Source organism: Pogona vitticeps, chromosome 3 (assembly GCF_051106095.1).
Source record: "Pogona vitticeps strain Pit_001003342236 chromosome 3, PviZW2.1, whole genome shotgun sequence".
NCBI lineage: Eukaryota > Metazoa > Chordata > Lepidosauria > Squamata > Agamidae > Pogona > Pogona vitticeps.
This window is the reverse complement of record NC_135785.1, coordinates 37,392,397-37,410,462: the sequence shown is the minus strand read 5'-3', so window position 1 is coordinate 37,410,462 and position 18,066 is coordinate 37,392,397. Positions and strand designations below refer to the sequence as shown.

Genomic DNA, 18,066 nt, shown 5'->3' with positions numbered 1-18,066 from the left:
ATTCTTGTGTATTGCATTGAAGATAGCTGCATGTAAGTACTAACACACATATTTTGCTTTGCATTTCATACCCGTGTAAGAAGTTACTATGTGGAAATAAAGCAGCAATGATTAGATTCTACACTGGACTAGTAGCCAAGGTTAATCAGAGATCTATGCTCACAAGTAAACTAGAATCAAAAACTATTGAAGGAGATTAAGCTGCTAAATAATTTAACATGGACAGAGGGAGGTACATTCACCATTTTACAGATGCAATTAGAAGAAGCTAGAGAATACAGGAAGATAGCAGTCCCAGAGGATTAATAATCTGCCTTTGGTAATGGAAAACAATGATCACCAAGGGGTATTCTCGTTTGAAATGTTGTGGGATAAGAATTTTCCCCCCTATGATACAAAATTGTTAATATAGTAGTTGAATCTAGTGCTGTCTGACCCCTGTTGGCTCCTAGATTTTTTAAAAAAGGTATGTTTAAGAGTGATTCTACACTGGTCTCCCTGTAAGTAAAGAAGTGTGTCATTTTTAGAATATTTTCTCATTGCTTCAACATCTTGTTTCTGGTCAGCTATGACACCTTGTTCCTGAAGATAAATGACTGATTATGCAATTCCCTCAAAAAATAATAATAATAAAAAGCTTTTAGGATGACATTTCATTCTAGTCATCTCAGCTGAATGGCTTTCTCTGTTTCCTTCAAAGTAAGATTCATGCTACAGCAGTACAGAAACAATAAAATGAGGTGCCCCACCGGCAAATACCAGCAAAACATATTGCGTGGAATCTGTAGTCTCTCTGATGTGCTGGTGAGCAACATAGCACATTTTTCTGATGTGTTTTAAAATGGTTTTTAAATGCTTCTAATGTAGTGATTGCTATATTATAAAATTTTAACTGTGTTTTAAAATTAGAACTCATTTGTGTTTTCAGCTGTTTCTGTTTTCTCTATTCTTTTTTCCCTGCTTTCATATATATATATATATAGTGACCTGCTGAAAGGAAGGAAGGATATTAAATAAATAATTAAATAAATAATTAAATCAAAGTGTGCTGCCCATATATTTTTCCATGGTGCTTAAAGCACTCTCTGGGTAGTTTACAATTTAATTATGTAGGCTACGCATTGCTCCCTCAGCAAGCTGGGCACTCAATTTACTGACCTCAGAAGGATGGAAGATTGAGTCAACATTGAGCCAGCTACCTGAGCCCATTAGGATCAAACTCAGGTTGAGATCAGAGTCTTCACTGCAGTACTGCAGTTTAACCACTGCATCATGAGGTCCTTAAATTAAATTAAATAGAAAAATTCTCCACAAAGTTTCTGTATTATCCATGGACTGAATTCAAAGAATTCAAGGTGTTCATTCTTTCCTTGACTATGATTACTGTGGTCAACCTGTGATGCTATAGGAGGAAGGGAGAGATGGGAAGCATTGACATTCTGTCTGCCCATCTGAGATACTGACAATTTTAGGTCCCTTCTCTCAGAATCTCCTCTTTTTTCAGATGGTTAAAGTAAGGCAACTAATGGTGGTCAGCTGCATTGTAGCAGCTTGTAATAAGATGTTTATAATACTGTACTAACAACTTCTGCCTATGTATGCCTGCTTTTCTTTTCTCTCTTCATCTCCTTTGCTTTCTGAGTCCTGCCTTTTTAGATTATAAACCTGTGACAGGAACGGCCCTGCTTTTAATTAATTTGTAAGCTTCTTACAAATCAATAAGAGGGAGCCCTTCTCCTAAAGGGGCAAAATTGATAGTGTTAATTATCATTATTCATACTGATATCATTATTGACAGGGGAGCAAGTTGTGACTATGCAATGCTGTGGGACAAAGGGAACTGTCCTAAATTGGGCAGAGGCATGTTTTTTAATTTAAATTTTTCTGTTAGTGGGGGGGGGGGAAGAGCTTTAGAAGCAGAATAAGCTTTTTCAAGCCAACTTTCTAACATTCGCAACTCTTAAGATCCAAATAATAATAATAATTATGTGCCATCACTTCAATTCCAATTTATGCCAATCCTTTCCACGGTTTTCTGGGTGGAGTGTTCTGGGTAGAGAAGTGGTTTACCCTTCCCTTTTTCTGCGTGCGCGGGGTGTGTGTGTGTGTCCCCTGGGATTGTTCAGTTTGCTCAAGACCACATAGGCTGGATCTTCTTCCAGGAGGCACAATGAGGAATAAGACCTCCGATTCCACAGCCAAATACCTAGCTCACTGAGCTATCCAGCCAGCTCTCTTAGGCCAACAGAATTATCTGCTGTTTCTTACTGATAGAGGCCCAAAAATCTCTATGATTGCTTAAGCTTTTCAAAAGAATGGAACCAAAGGTCTTCGATTTTATATAGAAAGTTCCTATACATGTTTATTCAGAAACATAACATACTGGCCAACATCTTGTTTGCATAAATTTGAGTGGTATAAACCAAATAATGTTATCATCTGGTGCTGGTAATATTTAATTCAAACTAATTAAAAGTTGCAATCCCATTGGTGGCAATCCAGTTATGATGTGTTTTAATATTAGAGGCTCTCCCTCCATGCCAGGGCTCCTGAAAGCTTGCTCAGGGCAGCAGGGAGACCTAGGTACCTCTGGAACCTAAAACGGGGACACTGGAGACTTTTAATTAGTGTAAATTAAATATCACTAGCACTAGATGATGATGTCATCTGGGATGCGCTGCATAACTTCATGTAAAAGGATTTTGCTTACTGAATTTAATGGGACTTTCTCCCATAAAAGTGAAATCCTAGATATAAAAAAAATAAAGGACTGAAGTCCTAGACTCTGATCTGACATTTGCACCACTGTTAGAATCATAGCAGTTTCACTGCATCATCACTTCTATTCCCAAATTACTAGGTCTGTATGTTACAGAAAATTCACGAAGGGCTGCCAATTTCATTGGAAGTGAAATGGGAAAAGGGCTAATCCTCTTGCCACACTGTTTCGCAGTGTAAGATCTTACTGCTCTGGGCCAGCATGTGCCAAGTGGGTGCATTTCTAAGAGTAAACAGATATGCTTGAGTGATTCAACCACATTACAACCACATAATTTGCACTTTGGCTCTCAACGATGCCTGGTTCCAAGACAGTTGCAGCTAGTTCAAGAAAAAGCACTGAGCAGCATGGTACATGTAATCGGTGGGACAAAACTTTTTGATCCTGTGAATACCAGCCAGTCTGATTCCAGGAAGAGCGTACTCCTACCTCTCCTTTGATTCAGCTAAGGATGGGAAGAGAAGGGCTTGTCCTTTAGATTTTGCTTTGCAATTGGTTTATGTAATTAACGAAAAAGTTTTTAAAGTGTCCTTTTCAATACCAGGGAGCTATTGAGATGTTTTTAAAAAATATGTTGCCTTTTAAATTCAGAGTTATTCACAAATAGAGAGCAGATAAGGCTGTCCCCAACCTAATGCCCTCTAGATCCACTAGACTACAGTTCCCATCATCCCCTGCCAGCAGTGATTGCTAAGCTAGGAAACACTTGGTTAGACCTTCACATTCCTAGTAGAGATGGGCATGAATCAGAAAAATTGTGATTTGTTTTGACTTGTGATTCATCAAGGTCAACAAATCACTAATAACAAATTTACATTTTTTTTCCGGATTCACAAATTCATTGATTCATTTTTTTTTTTTTTTTGCTTTAAAACCTTATAAAATGTACCCACCATTGGATTTCAGACTTCTGAGTTATACAACAACAAAATGGGTCCCCCCCACGGGGAAAGTGCCATTTAACAGCTGTTTTGGGGAATCCCAATCTTCACCAAATCTGGAGAGATTGTAGAGGAGAGTCAGGAGAAGCTTCCCTGTGATTTTGGTGTCTCTAGATGCTGAGGGGAGGTGTTTTATAGCCCAACAAATATACTTTGAACTTCCTACTTCATTTCAAAGTATATTAAGTAACTTCCAGATTGTCCAGCTAGAATCTCGTCCTTTTCTTTTGTAATTTAATCTTTTTTTCTTTATTTGTATCAGAGCATAATTTAATAATAACGATAATGATACAAAGACGACAACAACAACAACAACAACAACAACAACAACAACAACAACAACAAGAAGAGAATAATGCAATTCAAAGACTTGGACAACTTTAAATCACCAGCACCTTGAACTTCTATTAATTATAAAAAGAGGATTAAAAAAATACTTTCATATTCCTTATGTATGTTGTGTCCTATGGATTCTGGAATTAGGAAAAAAAGGCATATTTTACAGATGGTTTCAGAGCTGCCCAAACTCTATGTTATATAAACATTCAGGGCAAACTGGATAAGAGAATTACTGTTTTTGCAAAATGGATAAGAAAAAGACCAGAGTACCCCAAATGAAGAGCTGTTTTCCCCTCCACTTTTTTTAAAAAAATGTTCTGACCAGAGTACTGAAAGGAATTTCGGGTTTAGCATACAGGCTGAGGTGAGATACAGCTGCCTGTCACTACCAATATCTTCCCTCATCCATCACCATTAAGAAAACACAGCTGACCTGGAGTTTTCAGAGCCTGTCCTCTTCAAGCTGTTGGGGTTGCGGATGAGTTTGTCTAGCATGTTGACAATCTGTCCAAATTTAGGCCTGTCACTACGCTCCTTCTGCCAACAGTCCAGCATCAACTGATGGAGAGCAATCGGGCAGTCCATTGGAGGTGGCAGCCGATAGCCTTCTTCAATGGCTTTGATAACCTAGCAAATAACAAGATTGTTAAGACATTTGAATAACAATCAACTACAGGCTTATAAAAGAAAGTCACCTTGCTTTGGATCTGGACTTTTGAACAACCGCATATGTTAAATTGAAAAGGACAAGAAGTTTGTTTATACGTCAGCTATTGTTTACAATTACTTCCTTTTAAAGAACAGTATACTAAAAAATTTGCTTAATGAACATAATGGAAGGTAGAGAAAAATTCACACACACACACACACACACACACACACACACACGTATGTATGTATGTATGTATGTATGTATGTATGTATGTATGTATGTATGTATGTATGTATGTATGTATGTATGTATGTATGTATGTATATGAAAATTTTATATATATTTAAAATGTTAAGATGCATGTGTTATACTTTTGAAGATGTAGAAAAGTTATACAATTTTTCACTCATATTTTGTGTCTGGCTTTTATTTTTTTAAGAGGGAGAGTAATAAATATCCTCCAAAATAGAAAATAACCAAAATATTGGTCTATAGATAAATAGTAATAATTATGTGGTGTCACATCAATTCTCACTTATGGCAACCTTCCCAGGAGTTTTCTAGTATAAAATACTGCCTGGTTGTGCTCTGGTACCATGCAGCTTGCCCAAGGCCACACAGGTTGCAAGGCATGTAATTCTATCAGCCACAGGTGATCTTAACCGGTCCCTCTCCCAGGAGGCATAGGGCAGATTCAAATTCCTTACCACTAGATCTACAACCAGATGCACCAACCCAGTTAGCTGTATCACTCATTAATTTTTATTTATTTATTTATTTGTTTGTTTATTTATTTATTTATTGCATTATACCCCGCCCATCTAGTCAATTGACTACTCTGGGCAGCTTCCAACATATATAACAACAATATAAAATATAACAAGATTTTAGACATCATTAAGACTTTTGTTGCCGTATTAATAGGGAAGTGAAATCAAAATGAGATTTCCTAAAGCTGTTAATGTATTTATAAAAATGCATTCATTTAATATATTCATACAAATTTCCAGGCTGGAATATAACAAGTTCAGTTCTACTGCCAAGAATGCCTAGTTCCATTTTTTTCTTCTGAAAATCTATCCATCTCTCATGCAATGTGACTGGGAAATTGCAATGAGCTCTTTACCCACAAAAGTAAACTGGACTACCATGCCACTCAGAAACAGTATCCAGTAATTTTAAACAGTATCCTATATGATCCAAACCTGAAGGTATAACAGACACCAGAAACCTGCACATATAGCTCTGTATCACATGCTGTTTCTTTAGCTGTTTCTTCAGCTATGTGCTCATGCATAATTGAGACCGGGTTCCTGACAGCCAGATGCACCCAGTGTCACAACCTTTTACCCCATCACAGTTGCCACTAATGGGCACACTAGCTGGTTGTCTTTACAGGGCGAAGAAGGATTGATTGGCCACGGACACCAATCAGTTCCACTATGCAACTGGTTTCGCACAACAAGCAAGAAAAGCACAAAGGCAAGCAACACAGATTCATACTTCCATTGCTGTCAGACTTTAAGAGAAGAGAAACAGAAAAGAGTCCTATCTCTAAGGCCAGAGCTATGCCCTATATACACATAACTTTCTAAACCTTATTCATGATAAAACTGTGTAGAGAAATGTGCACATTCCTTCTCCTCCATACTACCACTGTTAATTCTTTTTCATTTGTGTGGCAGTGATATGAGCTGCCTAGCATCCTATTGACCTCCGTTGGCAAAAGAAGTCATAGCTACATCACTGCTCCAATTAATTTGGGTATCATTCATGTTGTGCAGGCAGGTATGAAAAGCATCAGCAAACTAGCGTCTGCACCACTGTATACCTCACTTTGTCTTTAATAAAAGATGGGCTTTACAAATAATGCAGCTTTGCAAAAATGCAAAAGTTGAAAAACATTTGAAGCTTTGTCTCCATACTTACTACTTTTTATTTCCTCTAAGCTAGAGCTCCAGTCATCTTGCCCAAAACAATCTGCTTTGCAGAGGTCTGTTCTGAAGTATTCCAGTTTTAGTACTTGGAATCCTTCAACAGGAGATGAAAACAACTGAGCTCTGGATTTTATGTGTGTGAAGCAAGTGTGAGCTACAGCCCAATACATTCCACATCTGAAAGGCATTTACGGTAAATTAAATCTCTTTTCAGCTTCAGTGCTATCTATATGTAACCAATGTTGGAAACTCTTCATTTCTACAGAAGAAGGTGACTGGGTTCTCAAACATCATTCAGCCTCTCTACTTCTGACTAAAGGGGTCCATGTTTCATTTCTCAAGTGTGAGGAAGGATGACGTGTTACTCTGCTTTTACATCTTGACAGGGAAAGTTAAATACCATTTTTCAATGGGCTGACTCTACTCATTAAACATTTTCTTGTATTTTATTCCTCTACGTCTTCTTCAATACTATTATACTAAAGCAGGAATTTTTAAAGTCCTGCTTGGAATGAACTTAAGTACTCCAGATGGTACAGTTAAAGGGACTTGCATAATTTACAAGGGGTCATTAACTAAAGCCGTTTTTTAATGTTCCCCAAGGATATGTGTTCTATTATTGTTGCTCAAACCTTTCACAACAACAACATTATATATTCCAAATGAAATTCTTTACAGTCTTAGATGAAAATGATAAGTTCAAAGATACAAACCTAAAGGCACCTTGGGGTTTGAAATATTAATCAGAAAGCCAGTTTACTGATGTATTAACAGATCTGCAATTGAGAAACTGGCACAGAATCAATATTAACACTCATGCTGCACAGACACAAGAAGAGACACACAGACACACAAAGTCTGAAATGTGTTGCAAATTGATACACATTCCCTTTTTTTCTGAAGTTCCCTTCAAAAGAGTTGTAGTTGATTCTACATTCATCCATCTGTCCAAATGTTTATTTGTTAACAGATATAATGCACATAAAAGTTACATTCACAGGGTCCTTATTTGCAAGGCTGATTATGCTTTGGAAGAACCTTATGCCATGATAGATTTTTAATAATAAAAAATATGAACATTGCTCAGTATGTGATTTGAGACATACCGCATAAACTCATAAGAATCCATCACAAAAAAACTTGATACCTCATGTAGATGAGAGCTGCATCTAAAAGATATTTTAACATACAGGACAACAAAACCTAGTAATAGTAGTACTTCAATTGAAGTGAAAGACACTTACATCTTGGTTGGACATATCCCAGTAAGGTCTCTCTCCATATGACATCACTTCCCACATTACAATTCCATAACTCCAGACATCACTAGCTGATGTAAATTTACGATAGGCAATTGCTTCTGGTGCAGTCCATCTGATGGGAATCTTTCCACCCTGCAAGTAAATCAGAACAGATATTTATATAATAGCAAGTGCCTTACATTTATGCCACTATTACATGCCTTTATTTTTCTAAAGTAAGGAGGATATTTTCAATGGAAGATGCTAAAACAATTCTTAGGAAGGCAACTACTTGCCTCAGTCTATTGCCAAAAGGAATCTGTAAGAGGTATAAATGCTATTTGTAAAGAATCAGATTTATTTTACAAAACAAAAATATAGTTTGTAGATGAGGGCTAGGCAACATGTGGACCATGGGCCACATAGATTCCCCCCTCCTTTTTTTGTAGGTTCTAGACCCCCTGAAAAAAGTATATAGTGGTAAGCAGATCCTTCAAACTGTCCATCTCTGTTCTAGATTGTAAGAATCAAATTATGTTGAAGATGGGTGTGCAAGAATAACCTGGAGGCAGTAGGGAGCTATGAGGAATAGAACAAAGTAGAATTTTCTTGGGCTAGGACTTTGTTGTATTTATGATGAGAGGGCCTGCAGTCCTCTAGTTATTGTTGGATTCTAACTCCCATCAGTCCCCATGCATAGCCAATAGACAAGGATGATGAGAAATGCAGCCCAGTAACTTTTTAAGTTCACAGGTTCCCCACTCCAATCTTATATAGTTTTTTGCCATTCCCCATGTAGAACAAAAGCACAAAATAAGCAGGAACACTTAAAACATTGTATGAGTTTTACAGCCGCTCAGAGTGGTCAATTTGATCAGATGAGCGGGATATAAATCAAATAAACAAATAAATAAATAAATAAAATTTCTGCTTTTAAATACACAATTTAAGTTATTCTGGTATAGGTTTTTTAAAAAGCTTTTTGTGTAAGGTCCAAAAAAAAGCACCCATTGTCAGATGATACTGTTGAAGGACGGGAATGTCATTCATCTGCTTTCTTTAGTTATAGCGATGCAAATCAGAATATCCATCTATGTATTTTTCCCCAGTTCATAGCTATTTCTCTGCTTAAGGCTACACTAATGCTGCTAGGAGTGCATAAAGTATGAATCACAGGATTATCACAGAATACTTAATGTTTAGATACTAAGCGTTTTGCCACTGTAGTATTGTTTGTCTGCTGCTCCTGTCAGACTTGTCTGAGTAGCTCTTCAAAATAAACAAGCTTTCTGGAGGCCTACACTTATTAACAAATGTTTTCTGGCCATAACTAGTCAATAAACTGTCTTGAAGGAGTCATCTTACAGCATACTGTAAAAACAAATGCAATTTCTAAATCATAAAGAAAACATTTGGAAGCTGTATTTGTGATGTATGCCTTTGCCTAATCAGGTCATGAATGATTTAATAATAGTTTCAGAAGTAATACTGCCATCCTTATCTGATGCAAACAACAAATCCATCCCAAATATCACCTGCTATAGATTTTTTTATTTGTTTTTGTCAATGAACTAGCTACGTATCTCATTTTTTCCTGTCTTCTCCCAGCCTTTTAAATGTTTCCTATGATATTAATCTGAAGGCTTGTGAAACTTGCATCTATAACCAAAAATGCCATTTTCACCCAGAATTAAAGCCACTTCATGCTGACAAATCTATTTGTAAAACCTGGGCTTATTTCAGGATGACACCTGCCCTTTAAATAATATGGAACAATATGAGCAATTTGTACATCAGTACTGAAAAATGTGGGATAGAGGCTCAGGCCAACTGAGTAGAGAGTCTGCATTTATCACAGAGCATGTTCACACTGACAAAGAAAAATTAGCTCCAGTCCTTGTCTAATTTTATCACAACCTCTAGGATTAAGCTGTGAATTAAAATGTTGTGGGTCTTTCTTATGCTTGCCTTTCCAAGTGATTAGAAAATAGCCAAGAAAATGCCAATTTGAAGAAAAAAAAACCAAGCCAGTTCAGATCCAGGAAATTGCAGGCACATTAGCTTAGTGTGTGCCTCAGGTAAAGGAGCAAAATATTTTATTAAAACCAGAGTCACTAAACATACGGAAGAATAAGACTTGCCTAAGAGGAACTGCTCTGCAAAGAGCTATTTGGGAATACCAGCATATAGTATATCACAGAAGTGAGTACACCCCCTAACATTTCATAAATATTTTAGTATATCTTTTCATGTGACAACACTGAAGAAATGACATTTGGCTACAATGTCAAGCAGTGAGTATACAGCTTGTAGAACAGTGTAAATGTGCTGTCCCCTCAAAATAACACAACACATTCCCATTAATATCTAAACCACTGGCAGCACAAGTGAGCACACCCCTAAGTGACAATGTCCAAATTGAGCACAAAGTGTCAATATTTTGTGTGGCCACCATTATTTTCCAGCACTGCCTTAACCCTCTTGGGCACAGAGTTCACCAGAGCTTCACAGGTGCCACTGGAGTCCTCTTCCACTCCATAATGACATCACACAGCTGGTAGATGTTAGAGACCTTGTACACCTCCACCTTCCATTTCAAGATGCCCCACAGATGCTCATTAGGGTTTAGGTCTGGAGACATGCTGGGCCAGTCCATCACCTTTACCCTTAGCTTCTTTAGCAAGGCAGTGGTCATTTTGGAGGTATGTTTAGGGTCATGATCACATTGGAATATTTCCCTCCAGCCCAGTCTCTGAAGGGAGGGGATCATGCTCTGCTTCAGTATGTCACAGTACATGTTGGCATTCATGGTTTCCTCAATGAACTGTAGTTCTCCAGTGCCGGAAGCACTCACACAGCCCCAGACCATGACACTCCCACCACCATGCTTGACTCTAGGCACAACACATTTGTCTTTGCATTCCACACCTGGTTGCCACTACACATGCTTGACACCATCTAAACCAAATAAGTTTATCTTGGTCTCATCGGACCACAGGACATGGTTCAAGAAATCCATGTCCTTAGTCTACTTGTCTGCAGCAAACTGTATGTGGGCTTTCTTGTGCCTGATGGGACGACAGCCCTGGAGACCAAATGGATGCAGTGTGTGGCATACAGTCTGAGCACTGACAGGCTGACCCCCACCTCTTCAACCTCTGCAGCAATGCTGGCAGCACTCATATGTCTATTTCCCAAAGCCAACCTCTGGATATGATGCTGAACACGGGCACTCAACTTCTTTTGTCGACCATGGCAAGGCCTGCTTTGAGTGGATCCTGTCCTGTTAAACAGCTGTATGGTCTTGGCCACTGTGCTGCAGCTCATTTTCAGGGTTTTGGCAATCTTCTTATAGCCTAGGCCATCTTTATGTAGAGCAAGAATTCACTTTTTCTCAGATCCTCCGATAGTTAATTACCATGAGGTGCCATGTGGAACTTCCAGTGACCAGTCCGATAGAGTAAGAGCGATAACACCTGCTTCCCCTTCACATCTCAGACTTGTGACACTAACCCGTCTCATGACACCAGGGATGGAAAACGGCTACTTGGGTCCAATTTGGACATTGTCACTTTGGGGTGTACTCACTTTTGTTGCCAATGGTTTAGACATTAATTGGTGTGTGTTGCGTTATTTTGAGGGGACAGCACATTTACACTGTTCTACAAGCTGCATACTCACTGCTTGACATTGTAGCCAAGTGTCATTGCTTCAGTGTTGTCACATGAAAAGTTATACTAAAATATTTATGAAATGCGAGGGGGTGTACTCACTTCTGTGATATACTGTAGATGTAGGTACAGATAATTCAATAAACAATAATCAGCTTTCCTAACTTTTTTTTAGCATATCTCTCATTAAAAAGGCTCTGGGGTGAAAGCCCTAGTAGGGTAAGTTTGCATATTTATTTATTTATTTATTTATTTATTTATTTATTTATTTATTTATTTATTTATTTATTTATTTATTTATTTATTTATTTATTTATTTATTTGTTTGTTTGTTTGTTTGTTTGTTTACTTACTTACTTACTTACTTACTTACTTACTTACTTACTTACTTACTTACTTACTTACTTACTTACTTACTTATTTGATTTCTACCCCAGCCCTATAGACAAAATCTACTCGGGGCGGCTTACAAGCAGTTATAAAACATCATTAAAAGTCATCAAAGCAATCACATAATTAAATCAACAAATTTAAAAGTTCAAGATGGGGAAAAAGGAAAACTAAAGAGAAAAAAATCAAGGGCTGGAGGGAAGGCCTGCCTAAAGAGCCAAGTCTTTAATTGACTCTTAAAAACACCCACCAAGGGTGCCAGGGTGATTTCCGATGGCAAGATGTTCCATAGTCGAGGGGCCACTGCCGAGAAGGCCCGGTTTCTTATTCTTTCTTTCTGGGCCTCTCTCGGCGTTATGCCCCTCAGCCATTTTTCCTGACTAAAACGAGTGACTCGGGTAGATCTAGGTATTATTTGGGAACTGGTTAAAGAATAGAAAGGGGATGTCAGGAATAATTAGGTAGTTTTCTTACAATGGGTGAAACTAAGTATTGGGACCCTAGGGAGGTAACTTGGGTTGAAGGTGGGTGTTTTTTACTTATGTATCACCCAGGACTATCCTTAAAATAGGCAAGCCTAGAGATAATACCAAATTATTTAGGATGATGAAAATTCAAGCAGACTTTGAAGAGTCCTAGAAAACTACCCAAAAGTTCAGTGTAACCATAAAATAAAAGCATGGGGCAAAAATGGGGAACAATTAGACATGATGGTTTTGTCAGATTCAGTACATCACTCAAATACAGTGGTGCCCCACATAGCGAGCGCCCCGTTTAACGACGAATCCGCATAGCGACGCATTTTTTGTGATCACAAAAGTGATCACATTGCGACGTTCTCAATGGCCAAAAATTGCATTGCGATGTTTTTAAAACAGCTGATTGGTGGTTCCAAAATGGCCGCTGGAAAAAATGGCCGCCCGCAGCGTTTTCCCTCGTATACCGGGCAGCGAAAATAGCGGCCGTATGGAGGATTTCCATATAGCGGTGAGTTTTTCCCCCATAGGAATGCATTAAACGTGTTTTAATGCATTCCTATGGCGTTTTTAGTCCCGGATAGCGATGATTTTTTCAGAACGGATTATTGTCGCAATGGGGGGCACCACTGTATTTGTGTACTCAGTGCCTCATGCCCTAATACTATGTGTTCCAGATGTGCTAAACTACAACTTCCAACATGCTTCCTCCCTTATTCCCCCCCCCCCCATATGTTGGCTGGGAGTGACATGAGTTAGCCCAACACATTAGATAAGAGGAAGTTGCATTCATTCCTTGATGATTGCTGGTTGGAAAGCATAAACAAGGTTTGGATGCCAAAGGCCAGCTCCTGACTTTCACTTTTGCATTCTCATTTCAAGTGACAAAGCCAATCTACCCTCTAATTTTCAGCCCGGATTCTCTCTCTCTCTCTACATGCATCTCAACCTTCCTGTAAACAGGGTTCTATCATGACTAGAACCAAAGAGGTTGAATGCGATCACTGTGCAGAGGAGGAAGAGAGCTACACGGAGGCAAGTAGAGTTGTGAGCATCCATGTGTGCGCCCAGCTTAGACAGAACCTAGGACAAGGCTCTCTCCCACCTGCACAGAAACTCTGAAAATTAAGAAATTAATCTCCTGATATAGAGTAAGTTGTCTAGCAAAGCAGGATGAAACTGTATTTTCAGATAGCTCATCATTACAATCTGAAAACATCTTATTCTTTCACGCACATATTCTGAGCAATCATACTTGCAAATGAATCGTGTTTACTTGCAATGATGAAATAAAGCAAGCTTACTTGCAAAATATGGGAGGCATGAAAAGCTCAATGGCAACAATCAGATGTCTTTCAGCATTTGAGGAATTTTACCTTCTAATGAAGCCTTATCTATAATGTAACACTGACACTTATTCTCAACAGTCTTTGTGAACAGAAGCCACAGATCTACCACTGCCCTTCTGTGTCATCATAGGATGTTTCTAGCAAAAGTGGGTAGTAGCTTATTCAAGAAAATCTATGTCTTCTTGAAATTAAGCAATGTTGTTTCTTTTCATTCTGCTTGATCTCATTGTAAGCTCCCTTGGAGCATCTGTCTGGTCACTGTCAGAAATAGCGATTAGATAAAACAAGCCCACCCCACCTTCATGCCCTACAGATATCCTATAACTCCCATCAGAAGCAGCCAACATGGCCAAACTAGAAATGATGGAATGGAAGCAATTTAAAAGAAAAAAATCTGGGGGCTGGAGAAGGATGGATTAGATCAGTGGTTCTTAACCTTGGGTTACTCTGGTGTTTTTGAACTGCAACTCCCAGAAACCTCAGCCAGCACAGCTGGTGAAGGCTTCTGGGAGTTACAGTCCAAAAACACCTGAGTAACCCAAGGTTAAGAACCACTGGATTAGATAAGATCTTTCCAATGATCCAACACGGTTATTATGCTCACATGTACTTACACCTGTGACATATCAAAAAGTACAGTTTTATCTTTAGCTTTACCTACATCAGCTCCTGATGTTGAAACATCGAACTGCTACTGGTGGTTAAAATGAGCTTGGCAGTGTTCGTAGGTGCTGCAGGAATACTTGGTGAAAAACATGTGCACAGATGTAGACTCCTTACACTCTGGATGGTGGCCAAGGTACAGTATCGTTCACTTACTATGACAATGAATAAAAATGCACTTTCCCCACCTAACCCATATGGTTGATTTGGCTTGGGATTTTAAAAAAAGAACCATCATGCCCTGAAATTCTTTCTGTTGCTTGACTGTGGAACTCATCCAAATTGTTCTGAACAACGATATCAGAACAAGACAATGCACTGTGATGCAAATTATAGATATTTGTTGCATTTCCCTTGGACAGGGAAACACTTTACTATATTTGCACTCTTGAAATTGAAAGGAAGGATTTTCAATGGTTTACCTCCTGCCCTTCTGTTTGAACACAGCTTTCTAGAAATCTGTCTTGGCTCAGAACTGCACTGCCCTTGTTAGTAGGAAATTGCAGGGCTGGACAGCACTAAATACTCAGAAGGCAAATTGCTTCCCCCCCACCCCAATTTAATGAACTGCATGTTCATTACAAGGGAGATGAGCAAATTAAACAGCACAAACTGAGTTTCCCTAACAATCTCTGTACTTGGGAGAACAGATGGAGAATTACAGGCGTTTAAAGCAAAACATCTCACACAAAAATTACAAATCTACATTATAAACCATGTACCCCCTTTCATCCTGATGGGTATAAACTTCAACAGTGTTTGTGATCATCAGGATATTGCTTTACAAGCTGCAGTGTTTGCCTCATTAGACTTTACATGCAGAGGACTAAAACTCATTCAACATAGTCATTAAAACAATGTGTATAAAAATCCCATTGTTCTACATCTTTATTCACCAGTCCTGAATACATTCACACATGTATGGATATTATTAGTTTTAATTTAATACATGGACATGTATGTGTTGATAGTCATACTATAATCTCCGTTTTCTCTGATTAATAGCAATGTGTTTGCCCTTAATAATATTAACTGTCATTAAGTAAATGTTACTTGCAACCTGTTTACAGGGACACTGATAGTTAAAGCACACACATTTGTGTGTACATGTACATAAATATATGGACATATCATGGCTAGACAGACAGACATGCTCAGATCTTGGCAGAAACAGAAAAGTTTTAAACATAACACAATGTGAAAGTTTGACGCTTCTGAAACTAGTGGTTGGGTGATGGGGGATACTGTCTTTTATTTTCCTCAGACAAATGAGCCTCGTGGCACAGTGGTTAAAACGCTGTATTGCAGCTAAAACTGTGCTCACGACCTGGGGTTCAAATCCCAGGTAGCCGGCTCAAGGTTGACTCAGCCTTCCATCCTTCCGAGGTTAGTAAAATGAGTACCCAGCTTGCTGGGGGGGGGGGGGGGGCAATGTGTAGCCTGTATAATTAAAATTGTAAACCGCCCGGAGAGTGCTTGTAGCACTATGGGGCGGTATATAAGTCCAAAACAAAAAACAAAAAACAAAACAAAAAAACAACAACTAGAATTTCCCCAAAGCAGATTTCCTGTCAACAGTTACAACACTTTTAACCTGCCCTACAAAATAACTTTGAGTGTATTGTTCACTCGTGCCAGAAAACTGCAGTAGTGGTTGTTGCTGAAGGGAAAATGGAGCAGCCTTTACAAAACATGCAGATTTAACTTGCACTCTTAGGATCATAACCACCATTAACCCAGAAGGCCAAATCTGCAAAACTGCACTCGATCACATGTCTCAAAAAGAGCAGGAAATTTGCAATCAGACAATACCAAGAATAGCACACACATTCAATGATCCTGTTGGTTATTTACATATGTGTAAGTTAAATCTCATAACTCACTGTGGCCAATTGCTACTAAGTAATGAGGAGCTGGTCTCATTTTCTTAGTGTACGCCTGCTGTGACAGTAAGTAATGTGCTTGGTGCCTAGTTGGTAAGTAATTCCAGTATAATTTACATTTGCCTGCTGTGACCAAAGCCAGCCTATGTGACCTTGGGCAAGTTGCACAGTCCCAGGGAGCCCTCAGAAGATGGGAACGGTAAACCACTTCTGAGTATTCTATACTTGGAAAACCCTGAAAAGCATCACCATAAGTCAGAATTGACTCAACAGCATATGATTATTATTAAATCACCAACAAGATTTCTGAATGATCACTCAAAAGATCTTCAAAAAAAATGGCTAACTGCAATATTAGAAGCTGTGGAATCATATTTAAGGAAGGTAACAAAATTTACAGGGCAGCTGCTTCAAACATATGAAGCTCCGGAACTTCAAATCCTGTGATTATAGACGTACTTGCATACACAATGGGGACAAATATAAGAGAATCATTCTTCTCTTTAGGAAATTAACAACTGTGTTTCCAGGTACTAGAATATTGTCTTACCCTAGTAGTATAGGCTGCTTCAGGGTCATCTTCCAGAACACGAGACATGCCGAAATCTGAAACTTTACAGACCAAGTTGCTGTTGACTAATATGTTTCGAGCGGCCAAATCCCGATGCACGTAGCTCATGTCTGACAAATACTTCATCCCAGAGCCAATGCCACGAAGCATCCCTACCAACTGGATTACCGTAAACCTGCCATCGTTCTTCTGCAACAGATAAATAAATAAATAGCATCTGCAGAGGAAAAGGGCAAATAATATGTTTCTCTTTGTTCTTATCTCACTGTCATTTCAGCCTTTTGAATCTCTACCCATTGAATCACAAATGGAGAATGTGGGGTCCTCTAGAGATGTTGTTGGACTACAACTCCAAAAATGTCCATCAGCATTATGTTGGCTAGGGTGACTGCTGCTAGGTGCCACTTCCCAACAATATCTGGAGGGCAGTACTTTTTTCACCATCTTATTATGGATTATTGGGTACTTGGATGAAATTGTAGTCTTTCCACTCACCTCTCCTAAAGCCACTGACAAAAAAATAGAATCATAATTCAATAGATCTAGAAAAACATTAGCAGTCTAAAAATTCCCTTTGTGGCCAATCTTATTGGGAATAAGGCAATAAAGTAGGCTAGCAGAGATGTAAATCCTTGCTTCTCTCTTTCTTGCCCGAAAGAACAAGGAACTGCAATATTTTTCTTTCTGCCAGAAAGGCTGGACAGAACGTTACACAACTATCTATAGAGTTCTTGTACTGGTAACAACTATGTACAAGAACATGCTTTAGTAAAGCTGCCCATCTCTTGGAGAAGAAAGCCCACTATTGTGCAAAAATTGTTCAGATGCATTAAAAACTGCAATTTATGCAATTATATTGGACAAACTGCCCCAAACTAGGATTATGGCTGCTTAACACCAAATGTTCTAGTACTGGATGGCTTTTTTGTATCCTTCATTGCAACCAATGAATCATTTTAGGCTTGGCATGTGGGTTTCTGTCTTTTTTTCCTTTTAAAAAGGAAAGGATAGTACAAGCATTTTGTTCAAATTGCAGAGACCTTCAAGGAAAGAAACAGTCTTTTTGTCTCAATCTCATAAGATTCTCATAAGGCTTAAAAAAATTTCACTGAGGAGCCTGGCTGTGTGGAGACAGTCATGATTCATCATTCTTAGAGTTCTACCTGACAGACAG

At 38.6% G+C, this 18,066-nt stretch overlaps 1 protein-coding gene across 4 annotated transcripts in view; it reads right to left on the bottom strand.

Annotated features, from left to right (window-relative positions):
• Positions 1–18,066, bottom strand: part of EPHA4 (EPH receptor A4) — a 179,331-nt gene that overhangs the window by 9,253 nt on the left and 152,012 nt on the right. For all 4 annotated transcript variants that reach the window (XM_078389213.1, XM_078389215.1, XM_078389214.1 and 1 more), the window contains 3 exons: positions 16,872–17,081; positions 7,893–8,042; positions 4,493–4,686 (listed from right to left, as the gene is read on the bottom strand). In XM_078389213.1, coding sequence (XP_078245339.1) covers positions 4,493–4,686; positions 7,893–8,042; positions 16,872–17,081 — 554 coding nt within the window. The remainder of the gene's footprint in view (positions 1–4,492; positions 4,687–7,892; positions 8,043–16,871; positions 17,082–18,066) is intronic.